At 39.0% G+C, this 16,720-nt stretch overlaps 1 protein-coding gene across 1 annotated transcript in view; it reads right to left on the reverse strand.

Annotated features, from left to right (window-relative positions):
• Positions 1–16,720, reverse strand: part of LOC146493832 (thrombospondin type-1 domain-containing protein 7A-like) — a 157,852-nt gene that overhangs the window by 44,319 nt on the left and 96,813 nt on the right. Inside the window, exons 8-13 of the mRNA XM_085148973.1 lie at positions 15,710–15,950; positions 13,935–14,050; positions 12,693–12,825; positions 10,409–10,512; positions 3,602–3,796; positions 3,183–3,449 (exon numbers count right to left, since the gene is read on the reverse strand). Coding sequence (XP_085005099.1) covers positions 3,183–3,449; positions 3,602–3,796; positions 10,409–10,512; positions 12,693–12,825; positions 13,935–14,050; positions 15,710–15,950 — 1,056 coding nt within the window. The remainder of the gene's footprint in view (positions 1–3,182; positions 3,450–3,601; positions 3,797–10,408; positions 10,513–12,692; positions 12,826–13,934; positions 14,051–15,709; positions 15,951–16,720) is intronic.

The following is a 16,720-nucleotide window of genomic DNA, read 5'->3' on the forward strand; positions in this document are numbered from 1 at the left end:
TAAAGCCTATTCTTTTGTGACCATGGGTGAGGAAGAAACGTAGATTGATTGGTAAATCGACAGCTTCTCTATGCACGTGTTTAAATGTGTATGCAAAAACTTAGGTTAAACATAGTATTTTCATAGCGGTGGCTTAGCTCACTGGGATGAGCAGGCGCCTGCTTCACTTCACTATCTAATAAAGTCAGAACGAGGTACTTTCGAGGTTGTAGTGAAGTTGTGTTGTGATGGTTACTTTTCTCTATCTTTTCCAATAAGGTATGGTCTCTCCATTTCAAACTAAGTGCTCTATTAGGGTGATATGCCACTTTGAGGTCTTGGCCTGATTATTCAAGACCTTCTATTTGGAGAGAAGCATTTTAAAATTTACTCTGGATTTAAAGAAAGCCGCTGAATAGGAGCCAATATGGGAGACATATAGTCTTTCTTTCTCTTTCTGGTACCGGTTAGTACTCTCATTGCAGAGTACTGTGTGAGGTAAGTGTAACATAGTTAAATAGAGTTGAAGTTAAATCCTGCTAATTGGGACATTGGCACCACTTACTGTTGTAAAAGTCACCCTGCAACATTCACAAAGGGCAAGGGATTCTGGGTAATCCTCAGAATAATGGAGGAGTCCTGCGAGGTAAGGAATGCGCAAATGTCGTGGGGAAGAAAAATCATATCGCAGGTTGTAACAGTGATACAATCTGACCCGATTATTTTTGTTGTTTAAACATCATTTGTTGCGGGTAATTTCTCCAGTCCTTATGTTGAGTTGATGCACATTTCTTTATTATTTCTTTATTGGGAAGAGAGGGAAAAAACACAGGAGCATAGGTAGCTAACGCTGTTGTTGCTTTTCCATTTAGGTCTTTACGCTGACTGCCCACGACAATAAATGAAAGCATCCTAACTTGTTGCCTTTTTGTTGTGAATGCAGGTATGTGACTGTGCCACACTGTTTAGAGAATACTCATTGTTTTATGTACAGCTCTGAAATATATTTCTGTATTCCTTTCATTTGGGAAATTTAAGCTGCAGATTAATTGTGTTGAGGTTCTTCTATTTTGTTTGTATAATTTTACCACTATATGATCACACTGCAAGTGTAAATGTAATCTGCACTGGTCACTTCACTTTATTGTTATTGATATTTATATTTAAAAGTGCAATACTGTAATTTTCTGCTGCTCATTCCTGTGCAATATCCCGTCTGCCCTCCCGTCATATTTCTTTTCAAGATTTTCTTATTTAATCACTAGTGTACATATATTTATATTTATAGATACATATATATTTAGTCATCTTTTGTCTTTTACCATGTCTCTCTAATATTTTGCTCCTTATTATTTACTATCTTACTTACTTAAACTTACTATCCTTTACTATTTTTACTATTTTTCTATTTTTTTATTATTTTATTTTATTTATTATATTTTTTCCTACTGTATCATGCTGCTGAGTGACTGCTGCTCGTCAAACACATTTCATTGCAATGTTGACCCTGTGCTGTGTTGCATATGACAAATAAAACTGAAAACTAAATGTAATCCTCAGAATAATGGAGGATCCCTGCGAGGTCTTTAAGCTGACTGCCCACAACAACAAATGAAAGCATCCTAACCTGTTGCCTTTTTGTTGTGAATGCAGACCAGAGAAGACACCACACAGAGGTCACATGAGCATGCAAATCAGTAACATAGGCTGTCTATATGACAACCAAGACAATTTACACAGTTTCACTGATTGAACACTTAATCACATTGTCTTTAGAATAATCAGCAGATGCAAATATATATATATCTTGCAGCTAACATTTAGCTGTAACCCTGTCAAGTAGAGACGGCAGTGTGAGCAATTAGAAATATATTTTACTGTTATTGTCAATCATCATCCTCATTACCATTGCATTAATAACATAATCTGCAGTATTGATATTGTATTCAGATGTTTAAACATATTGGTACCCGATTAGCCTTTACTACAGGTGCAGTTATAACCACTCTAAACTGTTGAGTTGAATCTATAATCTTAAATGCTTTTGAATGCTCGTTATAATCTTAAAATGTGTACGTGCTGGCCTTCTGTCTGGTGGAAAAGGTTACAAGTTGAAACTGAGTGCAGTTCATGATGACACACAAACACACAGTAGACTTTATCTCATTTATAGGTGAGAGGTTAATCATGTTTGCTTGTAACTCTAAAATTGTCTCTGTAAAAGAGGAACAGTTTGATTTTCAGACGGGAAGTGAAAGTCAGAATGTTGACAGGAAGCATCTGCTGTGGAGACGGAGACATTGTTATTTTTAAACTGTGTTAAGTCATTGTGGTTTTGAAACCTATGTATGAACTGTATCTGAGTGACGTTTAAGGGCGTCAGTAAATTTAAGCCCAGAAGGTATAAAACACCTGCTTATGCTCTGTAAGTCGGGGATCGGCGCTGTCTGCGTACAGCGGGCGGTCTTCCCACGCGTGTCATTAAAATCATCGTTTGACTCCACCCGGCCGGACCAGTGTTGTTATCATGGAAGTTGATTACCTCCTCTACCCCTCCTCAATATTGAACCTAACAGCAGCAGAGGTGAAAACAGCACAAGGGATTGTGGGAAGTCCACTTCCACATCTGGACTCAGAGTATGATGGACAGATCCAAAAAAGGGGCAGACATATTGCTGCAGACCCCACTGACACTGGCAATGGACTGTTTATACTGCTTCCTTCTGGAAAGCGTTATATGAACATACCAGACTGAGACACAGCTTCTTCCCCAGAGCTGTGAAATCCATTTCAATTCAGTGATGTTTTGCACATATTTCTAAGGCACAGGTGGATAGTAGCCTTCAGTTGTTTTTTTATTTTGTTAAATACCAATAAAATGATAGCACAAGTGCTGTTACGTGTCTGGCCAATGTGTCCCCTTTGTTAAGAGGGAGGAAAAAAAACTTCACATTTGTAGTTTTGTCTTGTTATATAATATTTGAAATAAAAAAAATCTACATTTTCAGAAATATTTGTGGGTGTTTTCTTGTTTGTTTGGTTAGTTTTTTGTGCTACTTGAACACTAAAGTGGCACTCCAATGAGATGACAGCGTTAGCAGTGGCCCACGGCTCATTTAAGCTTGAGACCCCTGCTCTGCGGGGAACGGTGTTAATGTGATGCCTTGGGGTCAGATTTAGTTATCCAGTCACAGAAAACTCACCGTGGCTGTTGCATCGAGAAGTCTCCACTATCCTGTTGTCTTGGTCATAGCACACCATGGCTTGGTAGCGGTAGCCTTGGCCACACTCTTTGATGTCACCTTGTATCTTCATGCCAAGCTGACCCTCCATGCGACCACCCTCGGATAGGATACAGTCCGACCAGTTGCCTACAGGCTGGGCATTGTATTTATTACATGGGCAGTACTGTGTCTCGCTTAGAGGATACAGCTGGTTGTTTTTACACTGGTCATGCTTTCTACTTCTCCCTGCAGAAACAGCAAAAGATAAACGGTTATCATCTACAACCAGTTTCCACTAGTGAAGGGTTCAATGTGGTGACCTTCACACACAGAAAAGTAACAATATGTTTTTACATCTGCTGAATGAGCACTAAAGTTTCTGGAAGTTGGCCACTCACCTACTAGCATCCTTTTGCGGGTTCTGACACCCACACAATCTGCTGTACAGGAAGAAAACTTGGACCAGCTGCTGAGTTGACAGTCTTCCTGGCAGGGCACCTGACAGGGTTGGGTGAGAGATGGCATGGAGCTAGCAAACTTAAGACAAGCTTCAATGTCTGCTTGCCCACCATCCTGCTTTCGGCATGAAACAGCTAAAGAAGGGGAAAAAAAGGAATGATGGAGTTCTGCAAAAATGGACTTTTGTTTTTGTAATGGCACACCATTTGTATAACCGATAATGTGAACTAATCACTAATGGATTTGATTATCAGATTTAGAGTACTGTATATACTATCAGGGTTGGGTATCAATTTTGATTTCTGTAACTGATTAGATTCACTTCAATTTTGACTCAGTCAGTCAGAAATATTATAATTCTGATCATTTATCAGTACATGTCCGTGTTTTTATATCTATGTGTAAAAACAACGCTGACACTTGTGAGACTTCATTAGAGGTGTGAGCATCACAGCAGAGACCTTTGTGTTAAAGTACGTGAGGATAAAACTCAGAACAACATGAAGAAGACTTTCCTGGCCTGGCGTTTTATAGCAGATAATCTTCAGTAGATAGAAAAAGGGAAGAAAACCGTGAACAATATCAACATTGTTTTAGAATATGAACATTACCTGATGCTGCTGAAGTTATAGAGGTCTGATTAGAGACGCAGCTAAGCATTGTGCAATTTAGCATCATTTGTAAAGTTTTTTTTAGTACTGAACAACAGAAATGAGGCTTTTCTTGTCGAAGGTCATTTTTGAAAAAAACACAACAACAACCAAGAAACAGCGGGCGACGGTGCTGTACAAAACGGTAGAAAGCAAGCGAATAATGCAGAAAACAGAGATTTTGATGGTAAACTGGTCGCTGAGTACACTGAGAAAGAGAGCTGTGCAGGAAGTAAAAGCCAAAGTCAGAGGTAATTCATGACAATGTTTCTCAAACGTGAAGCGTAGTTTGGATCGTCTTTTGCTGCTGGTTCAGTGAATTTTGGTCAGAGTGATGAAACCTGCAGCTTCAGAATCTATGAGACGTCTGCTTTCAGCACCTGATGGCGTTTCTGTGTACGTGCCGTCGGGAGAACGATCCACACTTTGTGTTTACATCTTTGTGCAGAATCCATTTACCTGCTCTTTGCTGTTTTAGCTGTTTGGTGGTTGTTGACACAGTTTTGTGAGCTTTAACCTGAGATTCTGGCATTTCTGGCAAAATACATATATTTAAAAATGGATTCAGAATTTTATGAAACAATATCGTTTTATTCAAACTAAAATCTTTTTAAACCTACCCAATATACTATCTTTCCAGCTGTCACAGAAAAATATAGATGGGCATGATTTGATAGCAGAACAAATTGTCACTATTTAAGGTTATCTCTGTTTGCTTCTGTTTAATATCCACAACATGGTTATGCCTTATGTAAGTGAAAGGGTGCACAAGGGTAGTATTGTGCTAATCAATTTAATTAAATTCAGTTCAGTTTTATTTATACAGCCTCAAATCACAACATCATTTGCATCAAGGCACAGTCCTACAATAAAATAATACATACAGAGAAAAACCCAACAATCATATGACCCCCTATGAGCAAATACTTTGGCAACAGTGGGAAGGAAAAACTCCCTTTTAACAGGAAGAAACCTCCTGCAGAACCAGGCTCAGGGAGGGGCGGGGCCATCTGCTGTGATTGGTTAGGGAGACAGGACAAAAGACACGCTGTGGAAGAGAGCCAGAGTATACCATTACAGGTACCTCCCAGGGATCAGGGTGAAGATAACCGGAAACTCGCAATGGCCTTGTGGCAGGGGTGTGGTGGCTGAGGGGCAGTGCCAAGGAGGCTGAGGCTCAGGTGGAGGTAATCAGGTGGATGAACTGTTTTTTCCTTTTTTAGTGCCTGCCACCAGCGGCAAGAGAGGAGAGCTCACACATTTAATTATTAATCCAGTGAAGTGATTAATTATTGCTTATATGTTTAACATTTCCCTAACCATGACATGTTATTTTGTGATTCCATTTATCAGTGTCTACATGCCCATCCACTCCTCCCCCACTAAATTATTATTTTTGTCTCCAGTGGGGATTTAAAAGATTTGCATCTTAAAACCGTCTACAACAAAATTAAAATCGGAAGCTGACTTTCATAGTTAGAACTCGTCACCAGTGACAGATGACACTGCCACTGACACCAGATCCGATTTCCATTTCAATATTCCAGTAAGCCGCTAATGACCATTGTTTCTGAAAAACTACAATCAACTAAATGAATGAGAATGATTAGGAGACTCATAATAAATACTATAACTATTCCTACTGTGTGTCAAACACTTGCCTGATCACTGACCACCCTACAAAAGTGAGTTCTGCAGCTTCTTCTTTCAGCTTGTTAAATTGCAGTCATGGAACAGCTCTGCTGTCTGCCACAACATGCAGTTATGAAGACTGTCTCTGAAAAAAATATGAGCAAGGTTTGCTGACTTCGCAAATGATGGTGCAGCTGCTGTGATGGGCTGAAAGGAGGCACACTCCTGAGTGAAAACATCAACTAACCTGAACGTCATTCACTGCATGATTCACGTGTTAGAACCTTTTCACCATCATCCTTTATAACAAGTTACAGAGGGGTCTCAAATCAGCACGGGCCTTCTGCATGACCATTTCCAATTTGCAAAAAAATGTTATGGTACAAAGTCTGGACACAGAATGATTGCTGCAAGATTTTGGCTTCATATATCAAATACTGTCCAGCACATAATTTTTTGTGAGACTGTCTGCCGACCTACTTTGACCATTTTTTCACACATTGAAATCTGAGGCAATGTTTGAACGTGAATATCACAACATCTATTAAAGATAACACCCTGAAAGTTTTCTTTGGACAGATATATTAAAACATGCCCAATAATTAAAATCTGCCCTTGTGCAAAGTGAATGTTGAGCGCACCCTAATAAAACACTTCACACACACACGACTGACACTTTTTTAATGGTATATAGTTGAATTTAACAATACTGCCAAAAAAAGCATGTAGAATATTTTTTGAACATAAAATTCATAGTCACAAAAATTAAGATAATGCCATTTTTCACTCAACTTGGATCAAGTAAATATGACAAGTTGTGGCAGAAAATCACAAACACTGGTAAAGTGTCCAAACAGAATAAAATTCTGGAATCTCCACATGGTGAAAAAATGAAATTATTATGTTAAATATGAACATATTGTTTATTTCTGAGACCTGGGTCAAATCAGCATTTGTTTTAGAATATTTTCTACTTAGCCATATTCAATTTGTTTAAAAATGTGATTGTCCAAAGTCTGGAGACAAATAATTATTGCTGAGAATTTTTTGCTTCATATATCAAATACTTTTCAAGATATATGTTTTTTAGAAAAATGGTCCATCCACTCATTTTCAGGCAATTTGAAATCGGAGACGATATTGGAACATGAATGGCCCAAAAACTATTAAAGACAAAAGCCTGAAATTATTACTTGTCTTTCATCACTTCTGTTTTCATCAAAAGGAATTTAGAAAAGATTCTAAGTATTGGCTAAAATACAAAAAAAAAAAAATTCAAGCTCTCTTAAAAATTCCCATATTTGAATACACACTACCATTAAATGATAATTACTAACTACCGTACTTTCCACACTCTAAGGCGCACTTAAAATCCTTTAATTTCCTCAAAAATCAACAGTGTGCCTTATGTATGAATTCTGGTTGTGCTTACTGATCTCGAACCGATTTTATGTGGTACACAGCACTTAGAAATCTGTCAAAAAATGTTTTAATACGACTTTGGTAGCTACGAAGCCACTTGATGGATTTTCAGAGCATAATGGCTACAGTGATCAGGAGCCTCGCGGAGTAATCTGGGTCCTAAACTCCGTCTCTTCAGGTCCCAAAGTCAAACGAACACTGCGGCATCATTGAGAGTTAAAAACGGTCTAAATTCTTTCATCTTTAATAAAATGATCAGCGTTGCTGGTGTAACAATTAAGTTTAACATCCAGGCATCCATGAAAACAGAATTTATTAAATTTAACGGAATTAGAAGTTAGCAGGAAGTTAGCCTGCTAGCTTCCACCTAAACATGATATAGCATGTTTGACTGAGAGATTTCTGAAATAATTCAAACATACAGCTCTGCTATCACTTCCAACATAAATGAAGACAGAAAACTAAACAGCAGTGACATTTGTAGGGTTACTGAAGTTGGACTAGCTGGTATATAATGATGTGCTACGTGTTGGCTAGCAACACAGCTATGTTAGCATAACAAACACAGTGAAGCAGGAGGATGAACGCTAACTATTTTCCACTGGATAACATGAGGGTTCCTGATGGTCAGGGACAAATGCAATCGCATGGCAGGATGCTGTAAACGGACCAAACTTCAGTCAGGAGAACAACTGAGAAAATCCATCCACAATACGAGGTTAGTCATTAATATACTGCAACAACATGGGAATAGAACAGCTGCCAGAGAATTCAACATTAATGAATCAATGGTACAGAAGTGGAGGAAGCAAGAAGAATGAGTTGAGGAAAGTTTGACTTATTTGACTGTTTTGTTTCGCTTAGTGCGCCTTATAATCTGATGCGCCTTATGGTCTGAAAAATAGGGTACAATAAAAGTTTAATGAAAATACTATTTTCTTAATTTTTATGCCAAAGAATTTCATGCAAAAAAAGGTTCTACATGTTTTACTTTAAATTATTTTATTGTGACCTGTTTAATATTATATACTATTCAGAAGTTATCACTAGTTGTCTCTGGCAGGTGAGAATTGCTTACATTTTTTCATATTTCATTTACCCAATAGTTGCACACTTTTTTGATCTGTCTCAAATTACACATCGTGATTCACTTTGATTGTTTAAAGAAACAAAAAAGCCAATGAAAATGTTAAATGTTAAAACATTGCCTCAGACTTTAGGCCTGGACCAAATTGCAAACGAAAAACAAGTATCTTGAAAAGTATTTGATATGTGAAGCTAATTATATATGTCAGGTGGGGGGGTTGAGATGACAGAGCAAATGACCCAGACTTGAGGTGGCTGTAGCTCAGGAGGTAAAGCAGGCCATCTACTGATTGGAAGGTTGGTGGTTTGATCCCTGGCTCCCCCACTCTGCATGTCAAAAATCCTTGGGCAAGATACTAACCCCCACTCACTCTCCGATGCATCCATCAAGTATGAATGTTAGTTAATTAATTAGAAATCACTGAAAGGCATAGAAAACAGTGCATGGGTGAATGCGGAGTCTTGTATAAAGTGCTTTGAGTGCTCCAGGAGAGTAGAAAAGCGCTATATAAGAATCAGTCCATTTACTATGGTGTTATTTTTGTGCCACTATTCTGAGCACAAATAAAAAAAATTGCAGGTGCAAGTGTTGCATTTTGAGAAGAAATGTATTTTGAGCGAAGAAAAGCTCAATTTGAGTGAACAAAATTCATTGCTGCGTGCAAAAAATGTATTTCAGTGTTTGCTATTATCCACACACACACACAACAGCAGCCCCTCTCGCTCGTTTTTTGCATTTGCGCTTGCTTGCAATGTGTTGCTCGCGCTCTCAACATTTCTGCCCGTGCACGTTCAACTCTTTCTCTACAGCGTTATATTTGTGCCACAAAACCAACCAATCACAGACTTGGATGCAAAAAAAATCAGATTAGCTGTTTTGGTCTCCAATCAGCTCGAAATGACGAAATGCAATATCCCAATATCCTAAAACTCAAACGAGGCAGTGGCGGAGGAACGTGGTTGCGCATTTAAAACACTGGTAAGCTAACGCTAGTCTGGTGACAATTAAGTGCAGTTACTGGTTACAGTTATTGAATATTGTTGTTTTTGGTTTTTTTCACTATGGCCAAATGTTAAATTAACGTTTCAGGAGTTGAGTGAGTGATCTGATTTCAGTTTTGTTCGTGTTGCCTGTCTCTTGTTACTCTGATTAAATGCCAAAACGGCCTATGGGAGTTTTGAATTGCGTTAAATTTCTTGTTGTTGCGCTAATGTTTATTAGCTTTATTGCTAATTTCCTTTACTTTGATGGGACCCATGTGAATGTTTTTCTATATTATTTTGAATGAATATCATTATAAGAATTAGATGTTGTAATTTGTTTGGTTATTGATTGTTGTATGAAATATGGCATTAATGATTTGACTTTGTTATTTATGGATTTATTTGTTTTATCATGACAGTAGATCGGTGTTTCGGTTTAATATTGAATGATAATTTATGTTTTTTGACCTTGACCTTTCATTACAAAACAAAGACAGCTTCTTCGTTAGCACTCATGCCATCTCTTTTCAACACCAAAAACATTACTCAAGAGGACAGCAGCTGAAATATGAAATCCAAAGATGATAATGCACACAGAGCCCTTTGTAACTCATCCCAATCAACAAACGTCATATATGAATTTCTCACGTTTGAATTGAATTGAATTGAATTGAATTGTTTAGGTCAGGTTATACTCCCGCCATCAAAGCCCTGGTCAGTCCATTATTTTTGTGTGTGATACATATGCATATATTTATTTTGTTGTACATCTGTATACATTCCTCAATACCATAATATATATATATTTTTTGAGCTCTATTTCTTTTTCCTGTGTTTTATTCACACACTCAGGCTCAACAGTCGAAACACTTCTGATTAGCTCATTATCTGTGAAGCTGCAGCCAGGCGCCCTGGTCCCTTACCGCGTTACTCTGTGTGTGTGTGTGTGTGTGTGTGTGAGATTGTCCTCACCTCGAACCTGCAGACCTAGCCCACAGAGCTCCTGATTCCCAGGACTGCCCTCCCGAACAGACCATGGAACCAATTGACATCTTCGCCACTTATGAGTTTTCCATCTGTCAAAAAACACATTATAAGAGGAGTCTTGAATGAAAATTGAACTGGTCTACTTTGTTCATATTTGACCATCACAAGAAAACATCATATTCAGCATTGCATATTAGTTTTTGGCAGGTACTGAGTGAAAAAAGTCCCCCCACTTTTTTTTTACTTGTGAAGGAGCTTGTTTATTATAAACATGAAGTTAGGATTAACAAACTTTATTAGACTGGTTTTAAATATATTGTATTATCAGATAATACATGTTATCAGATTAATATGATTAATCTATCTATATTAATGGGCTACATACCACGAGCCTTTACGGTGGCAGTAATTAATCCATGACTTAAAAAGCCATCGGGTGGCTCAGCTGCACCAATCTCCAACTTTCCTTTCATCTCAAAATTTCATAAAAGAATAATATTAAACCAGTTAACTGCTCACCTGCAGAGGAACAGTTTATGTGAAGCATTTCAGTCAGAATTCATAACTGTACAGAAACAGCTTTAGTGATCTTCTTGTAGCCTCTGACAGTGGATTAATTTCTGTGATTGTGCACTATCATTCAAAGGCACAGCATATATTTTCATTGCTTTGCAGACGATAATCACCTTTTAATTAATATGTGTGTGTTATCCCTGTGTTCATAATATAGTTCAACTGTAGGAGTGTCTTAAAGATATAAAGACCTCTAGGTTTTTGTACTGGATCATAAAAATGAGAAACATCAGGACAGACACTTGCTGGCATTACCTTGACCTTCTGCAGCACTGTAAGGCAGCGGTCCTCAACCCCCGGGCCTCGGACCGGTACCGGTCCGTGAGTCGTTTGGTACCGGGCCGCGAGAGTTGAGGCTCAGGTGTGAAATGTATAGTTTTCAGGGTTTTTATTGGTTTTCAGCGTTATTTTGTTATTGTTTTTATCGTTTACTCGGTTTTCCTGGGTCTTTTCACGTGTGTTATGAATAAATCTTCTTTTTTTCGGTACCGGTACTAGTTTTATTTTGTTGTATTTATCCGCGACACCTTAAAGGCCGGTCCATGAAAATATTGTCGGGCATAAACCGGTCCGTGGAGCAAAAAAGGTTGGGGACCGCTGCTGTAAGGGATGCTGGAGTCGATTCTGATATTATATTTATATAATGTAAACAATATTTTGGCTTTATGCTGCTAAACTATTATTCATTGCTTCTGCAATGGTTTAATAAGAATATTTTCTTCTTCCTGCTCCTTTTCACACATGGTTGTAGTGTTTTTGATAGAAAGTGTGGTTGGTTTGTTTGATTTTTTTTTTGTACCAAGTGTGAAATAAATAAATAAATGAAATGAAATGAAATGCAACACTGACAATAAAAATGAGCTTATCTTATGCTCGACTGTTTCTAATTTTAGATTCTAATTTTGGAGATATTGCATCGTCGTTGCAGAGTATCTGTAAAATTAGAATCATCTTTTCTCAGACTTATACTGAAAAACTAGTTCATGCATTTATTGTTTTATTATTATTATTATCAGGATTTCCTAAAAACTGCCTGGAAAGCCTTCAGTTGATCCAAAATGATGCAGCGAGTGTGCTGACAGGGACTAAAGGTCTCAAATAATCAGGCCCCGTCCTATCTTTATGAACTCATATCACCCCAATAGAGCACTTTTCTCGCAGACCACAGGCTCGCTTGTGGTTCCTGGGATATTTAAAAGCAAAACAGGAGGCGGAGCCTTCAGCTTACTGTAGAACCAGCTCAAGATGCACTGAGCATTTCTTCTTTGCGAACCCTTTTCTTTGATTAATAAATATTTGTAATATGTAGTCTGGATTTTCACAACGAGTCCTTTGTCTCGTCTCCCTCCGCTCACCCCCAACCAGACACAGTAGTCGTCTGCCTTTTCCTGAGCCATGTTCATTTCGGTTGTTCACATTTCAACATAACATTAGTACTGATACAAAAGTAGTTCTCTTCTGACACTGAGTGAAAAAACACACGAGTAAAACCATTCCTGTTTGGGGGTTTCTCATTGTTGCCCCTTTAATGCAGTTACCAAATCAACATCCCAGATGTTTAACTGACTTGATGCTATTCTCTGATCTAAAAAGTATTCCTTATATTTTTGTGTCTGAGCGGTGTATAATGATTTAAACTATATTAATAGCATTTAAATTCATGCATGAATGCGTATTTACTGAACAGGACCCATACCTGTATCCCTCACAGACAGAGGGAGTCTCGCAATCTCTTTCCTGGGTCAGTACCTCAGGGCAGTCCTGTCCTCCGTTAGCTGGCAACTGAATGATGAGCCGTTTCCTGTATTGCTTCTTTTTAGTGTTAGCGCCTAGGGGAAACCACAAGAGAACACACTGATCCGTTAAACTGAAGTTTCCAAAATGCCCTGAATCTTTAAAGCTGTTTTTTAAAGATAGGATGTATTTTGTGTCCTCTGAGAATGTTTATTATTAGCCTAGCTAGCATACTCACCCTGTACAAGAAGACAGCATTTCAAGGAGAGGCTAATATAATTGAGTGAAATCTCAAATGTCATCTCCATTATCTGCTCTATGGTATCCAATACAACAGTTAGAGATAATTGACTTTACAGGAAGTCCACTTCTAGCAGGATTACTATATCAGGTTAAAGCTTCCAGTGATTGAGTTTGGATAATCTATTAAGGATTAAAATGGTTTTGGGATGCATTGCAGCTGGATTATTACTTCTAAAAGTAAGCATCTTATAAGCCTAATGCACACTTCAACGTGACCGAAGGATCTGAGAATGTAACAAACAACAACGATGTCTCTGCAATATTCACTCTATTAAAGCTTGTATAAGAGAGATGAAAGACAAATAGAGTGACTCATTTGTTTGGCTTCTGGTTTTCCATATTTACATGGAAACGTGTTCCTTTATATTGTAGAGTCTTTACCTTGCAATATAAGGTAAAGACTCTTCAATATAAAGCACCTCGAGGGGACTGATGTTGTGATTTGATGCTTTATAAATAAAACTGAACTGAATTGAATTCAAGCAGCTGCTACATCAGAAGTGTCAGCCTCCACTGAAATAGCCCTCACTATAGCTACACAATCCTTTTTCATCATACCTTAGCTTAAAAAGAACAAAAACAACAATAACTGGACTGTCAAACTTCTTGCCATCTCCACCAGGTAACCTCCTTGGGGATCTAACCCTGGGAACCTTTGTTGGAAACACTGCATTTCCATGGCATTTATGAAACATGTCACAACATTCACAAGAGAACTGGGATATCTGATATTCCTTTTCAGTGAAGAGGCTGCTGCTATTATTTATCTGCTACAGCTAAAATAATGATTTGCATATTTTCTGTGCTTTATTATTGGGGTGACTGCTTTACACACGCACATTCTAGCTGTTTGTGGCCTTTCTAACATTGTTAGAAGCATTAACGTGTGCATTGATTGTACCTGTCTGACACGTTGATGGACAGGGGCTCCAATCACTGTATGGGGTCACAATACAGTCTCTCTTGCATGGCAGCAAACAGGGCCTGACAGTGTCTGGACGAACACTCTCTGGACACCTGAAAGTACATCACTGACATGTCACACACACACAGAGTACCCTTGAAAATCTGATAGAGCCGCAGTGAACACACTGCACTGTAAAAACTAATTGTTTCTAAAATGTCTACTTAAAATATTATTAAATTTGTGGATTAACATGACAAATGTAAAAATTTCCCCCTGATGATAACAGTAAATTGCGTATCGTTCCTGCAGAAGTCACACACATGGCTCCTGAGCAATCCCAGCTCATTCTTCTTTGGCGAATCTCCTCCAGATCTGATCGTCTTCTGGCACGGACCTCGGTCTTCAGTTCACAAACATTCAACAGGATTGAAATCAGGACTTTGCGTCTCATCAGTAAAGTTCACTTTAGTCTTATGGAGGCAGCGCTTAAAATCTTTTGCTTCTGACCTCTACCAGTCTTATTCTGACGATACTTCTTACTCCACTGTGTTCTCTAAGAATCAAAACTTCTGTTTCTCAAGTCTAAACTGATTTTTTTGGCGTGATACTTTCTCAACTGACAGCTAAAGCTTTGCTGAGTTTTTTGTGTATGTACATCGGGAGATAGAACAGAAATATTTCTTATTGCAGAGATGGGCAGTAACGCGTAATCCAATTTACTTTTTGCAAGTAACGAGTAAAGTAAGGGATTACTATTGAAGTAATTAGATTACTTACTTTCCCATAAGCATGCCCCGTTGCCGCGTTACTAAACTGAGATTTTGTTTGTGAGAGTGTCTCATGACCAGTGTTGGTCAAGTTACTTGAAAAATCTACGTCCCTACCCTCACCTATGGCCACGAGCTGTGGGTAGTGACCGAAAGAACGAGATCGTGGATACAAGCGGCAGAAATGAGCTTCCTCCGAAGGGTGGCTGGCCTCTCCCTTAGAGATAGGGTGAGAAGTTCGGCCATCCGGGAGGAGCTCAGAGTAGAGCCGCTGCTGCTCAACATCGAAAGGAGCCAGCTGATGTGGTTTGGGCATCTGACAAGGATGTCTCCTGGGCACCTCCTGGGTGAGGTGTTCCAGGCATGTCCCACGGGGAGGAGGCCCCGCAGCAGACCCAGGACACGCTGGAGAGATTATATCTCTCGGCTGGCCTGGGAACGCCTTGGTGTTTCCCCGGATAAGCTGGAGGAGGTGGCTGGGGAGAGGGAGGTCTGGGCCTCTTTGCTTAGGCTGCTGCCCCCGCGACCCGGCCTCAGATAAAGCGGATGAAGATGGATGGATGGATGGAACATGCAGTTCCTCTCTCAGCGTCTGCTTTTGGGTCCTGTTCACAAACACACCGGCGAACCCCGCCCTCACATCTATCTTTAAACATTGTCTGACATTGTTTGTTTTACATGTTGAACAATTTAGCCAGATTCATCTATCCATTTCATCTGGAGATAAATCAGAAAAGCATATTTATTTAAAATATCAGTTCACACAATCCAGTTGCATTGATGTGTGTATACAGTGTTATCACAAGTGACAGAACAGACAGTCAAAACATAAAAATAGGACAGAAGGTGAAAAAGTCCCAGAATAATTATATATTGATAGATATTTTTGTTTAGTTTTTGTACTGGTAATGAACTGGGACAGTTTCTTGCCCTTTCAACTTCACAAGACGTGCAATACAGTATTCGGTCATATGCCAAAATATGCTGATTAGGTTTTCTTACTTTTTGGGAGGAACCTGGCCCACATTCACCCGAACACAAATGACTTTGCGGGTTTGCATCCCCACAGAACAGGAGACATCATCTCCACGAGTACGGCCCACAGATGTGTTGGTTGATGGAATGAAAGAGTCCTCGATGCATTGTCCCCATGGACCAGTTTGCCAGTGGTAGACCGTACAGGGATGGTCATTGCACCTTCTCACCTCCTGCAGAGCACTGATGTTTGGACACTGGACTCCACCTGAGAAGCGAAAATTGTAGTACAGTTGTCAGTGGGGTAGTGTTAGTGCTGACAAATGACCAGGACACAGGAGTGAGGGTTATGAAATTAAAAACAAAATGAAATTGTAATAAAAAAGCAAAAATGTTATTACTATTATCAACATTCAAATTCAATATCTGAGGTGGAAATGCAAAGGACAGTGGACCAATTGTGAGAGACGATCTCTAACTAGTTTTTGTTTATGTTTGTTCACTTATGAACAAACGGTGGGGTGGCTGTAGCTCAGGTGGTAGAGCAGGTCATCTACTGATCGGAAGGTTGGTGGTTCGATCCCTGGCTTCCCCAGTCTGCATGCCAAATATCCTTGGGCAAGATACTAACCCCAAATTGCTCTCCGATGCATCCATCGGAGTATGAATGTGTGTGTGAATGTTACCTTAGAAAGCACTTAGAAAAATGTGCTTGTGCGAATGGGTGTGAATGGGTGAATGTACATGTTGTGTAACGCGCTTTGAGTGCTCAGAAAGAGTAGAAAAGCGCTATATAAGAACCAGTCCATTTACCATTTACCATTTACTTATGAAGGTCGAGTCAAAAAGAACTAACCAACAAACTACAGTGACACTCTTTTCAGCACTTTGTCCCAGCTGAGCACCTGACATCTGTGTAGCATCCTGTGTTAGCATGTTCAGTCTTACGCTCCTCCAAAATCAAATCAAATCAAATCAAAATTTATTTATAGAGCACATATTAAAACAACAGTGTTGACCATAGTGCTTCACAGTCAG

Source organism: Neolamprologus multifasciatus, chromosome 22, assembly GCF_963576455.1.
Source record: "Neolamprologus multifasciatus chromosome 22, fNeoMul1.2, whole genome shotgun sequence".
In the NCBI taxonomy this organism is placed as follows: Eukaryota; Metazoa; Chordata; class Actinopteri; order Cichliformes; family Cichlidae; genus Neolamprologus; species Neolamprologus multifasciatus.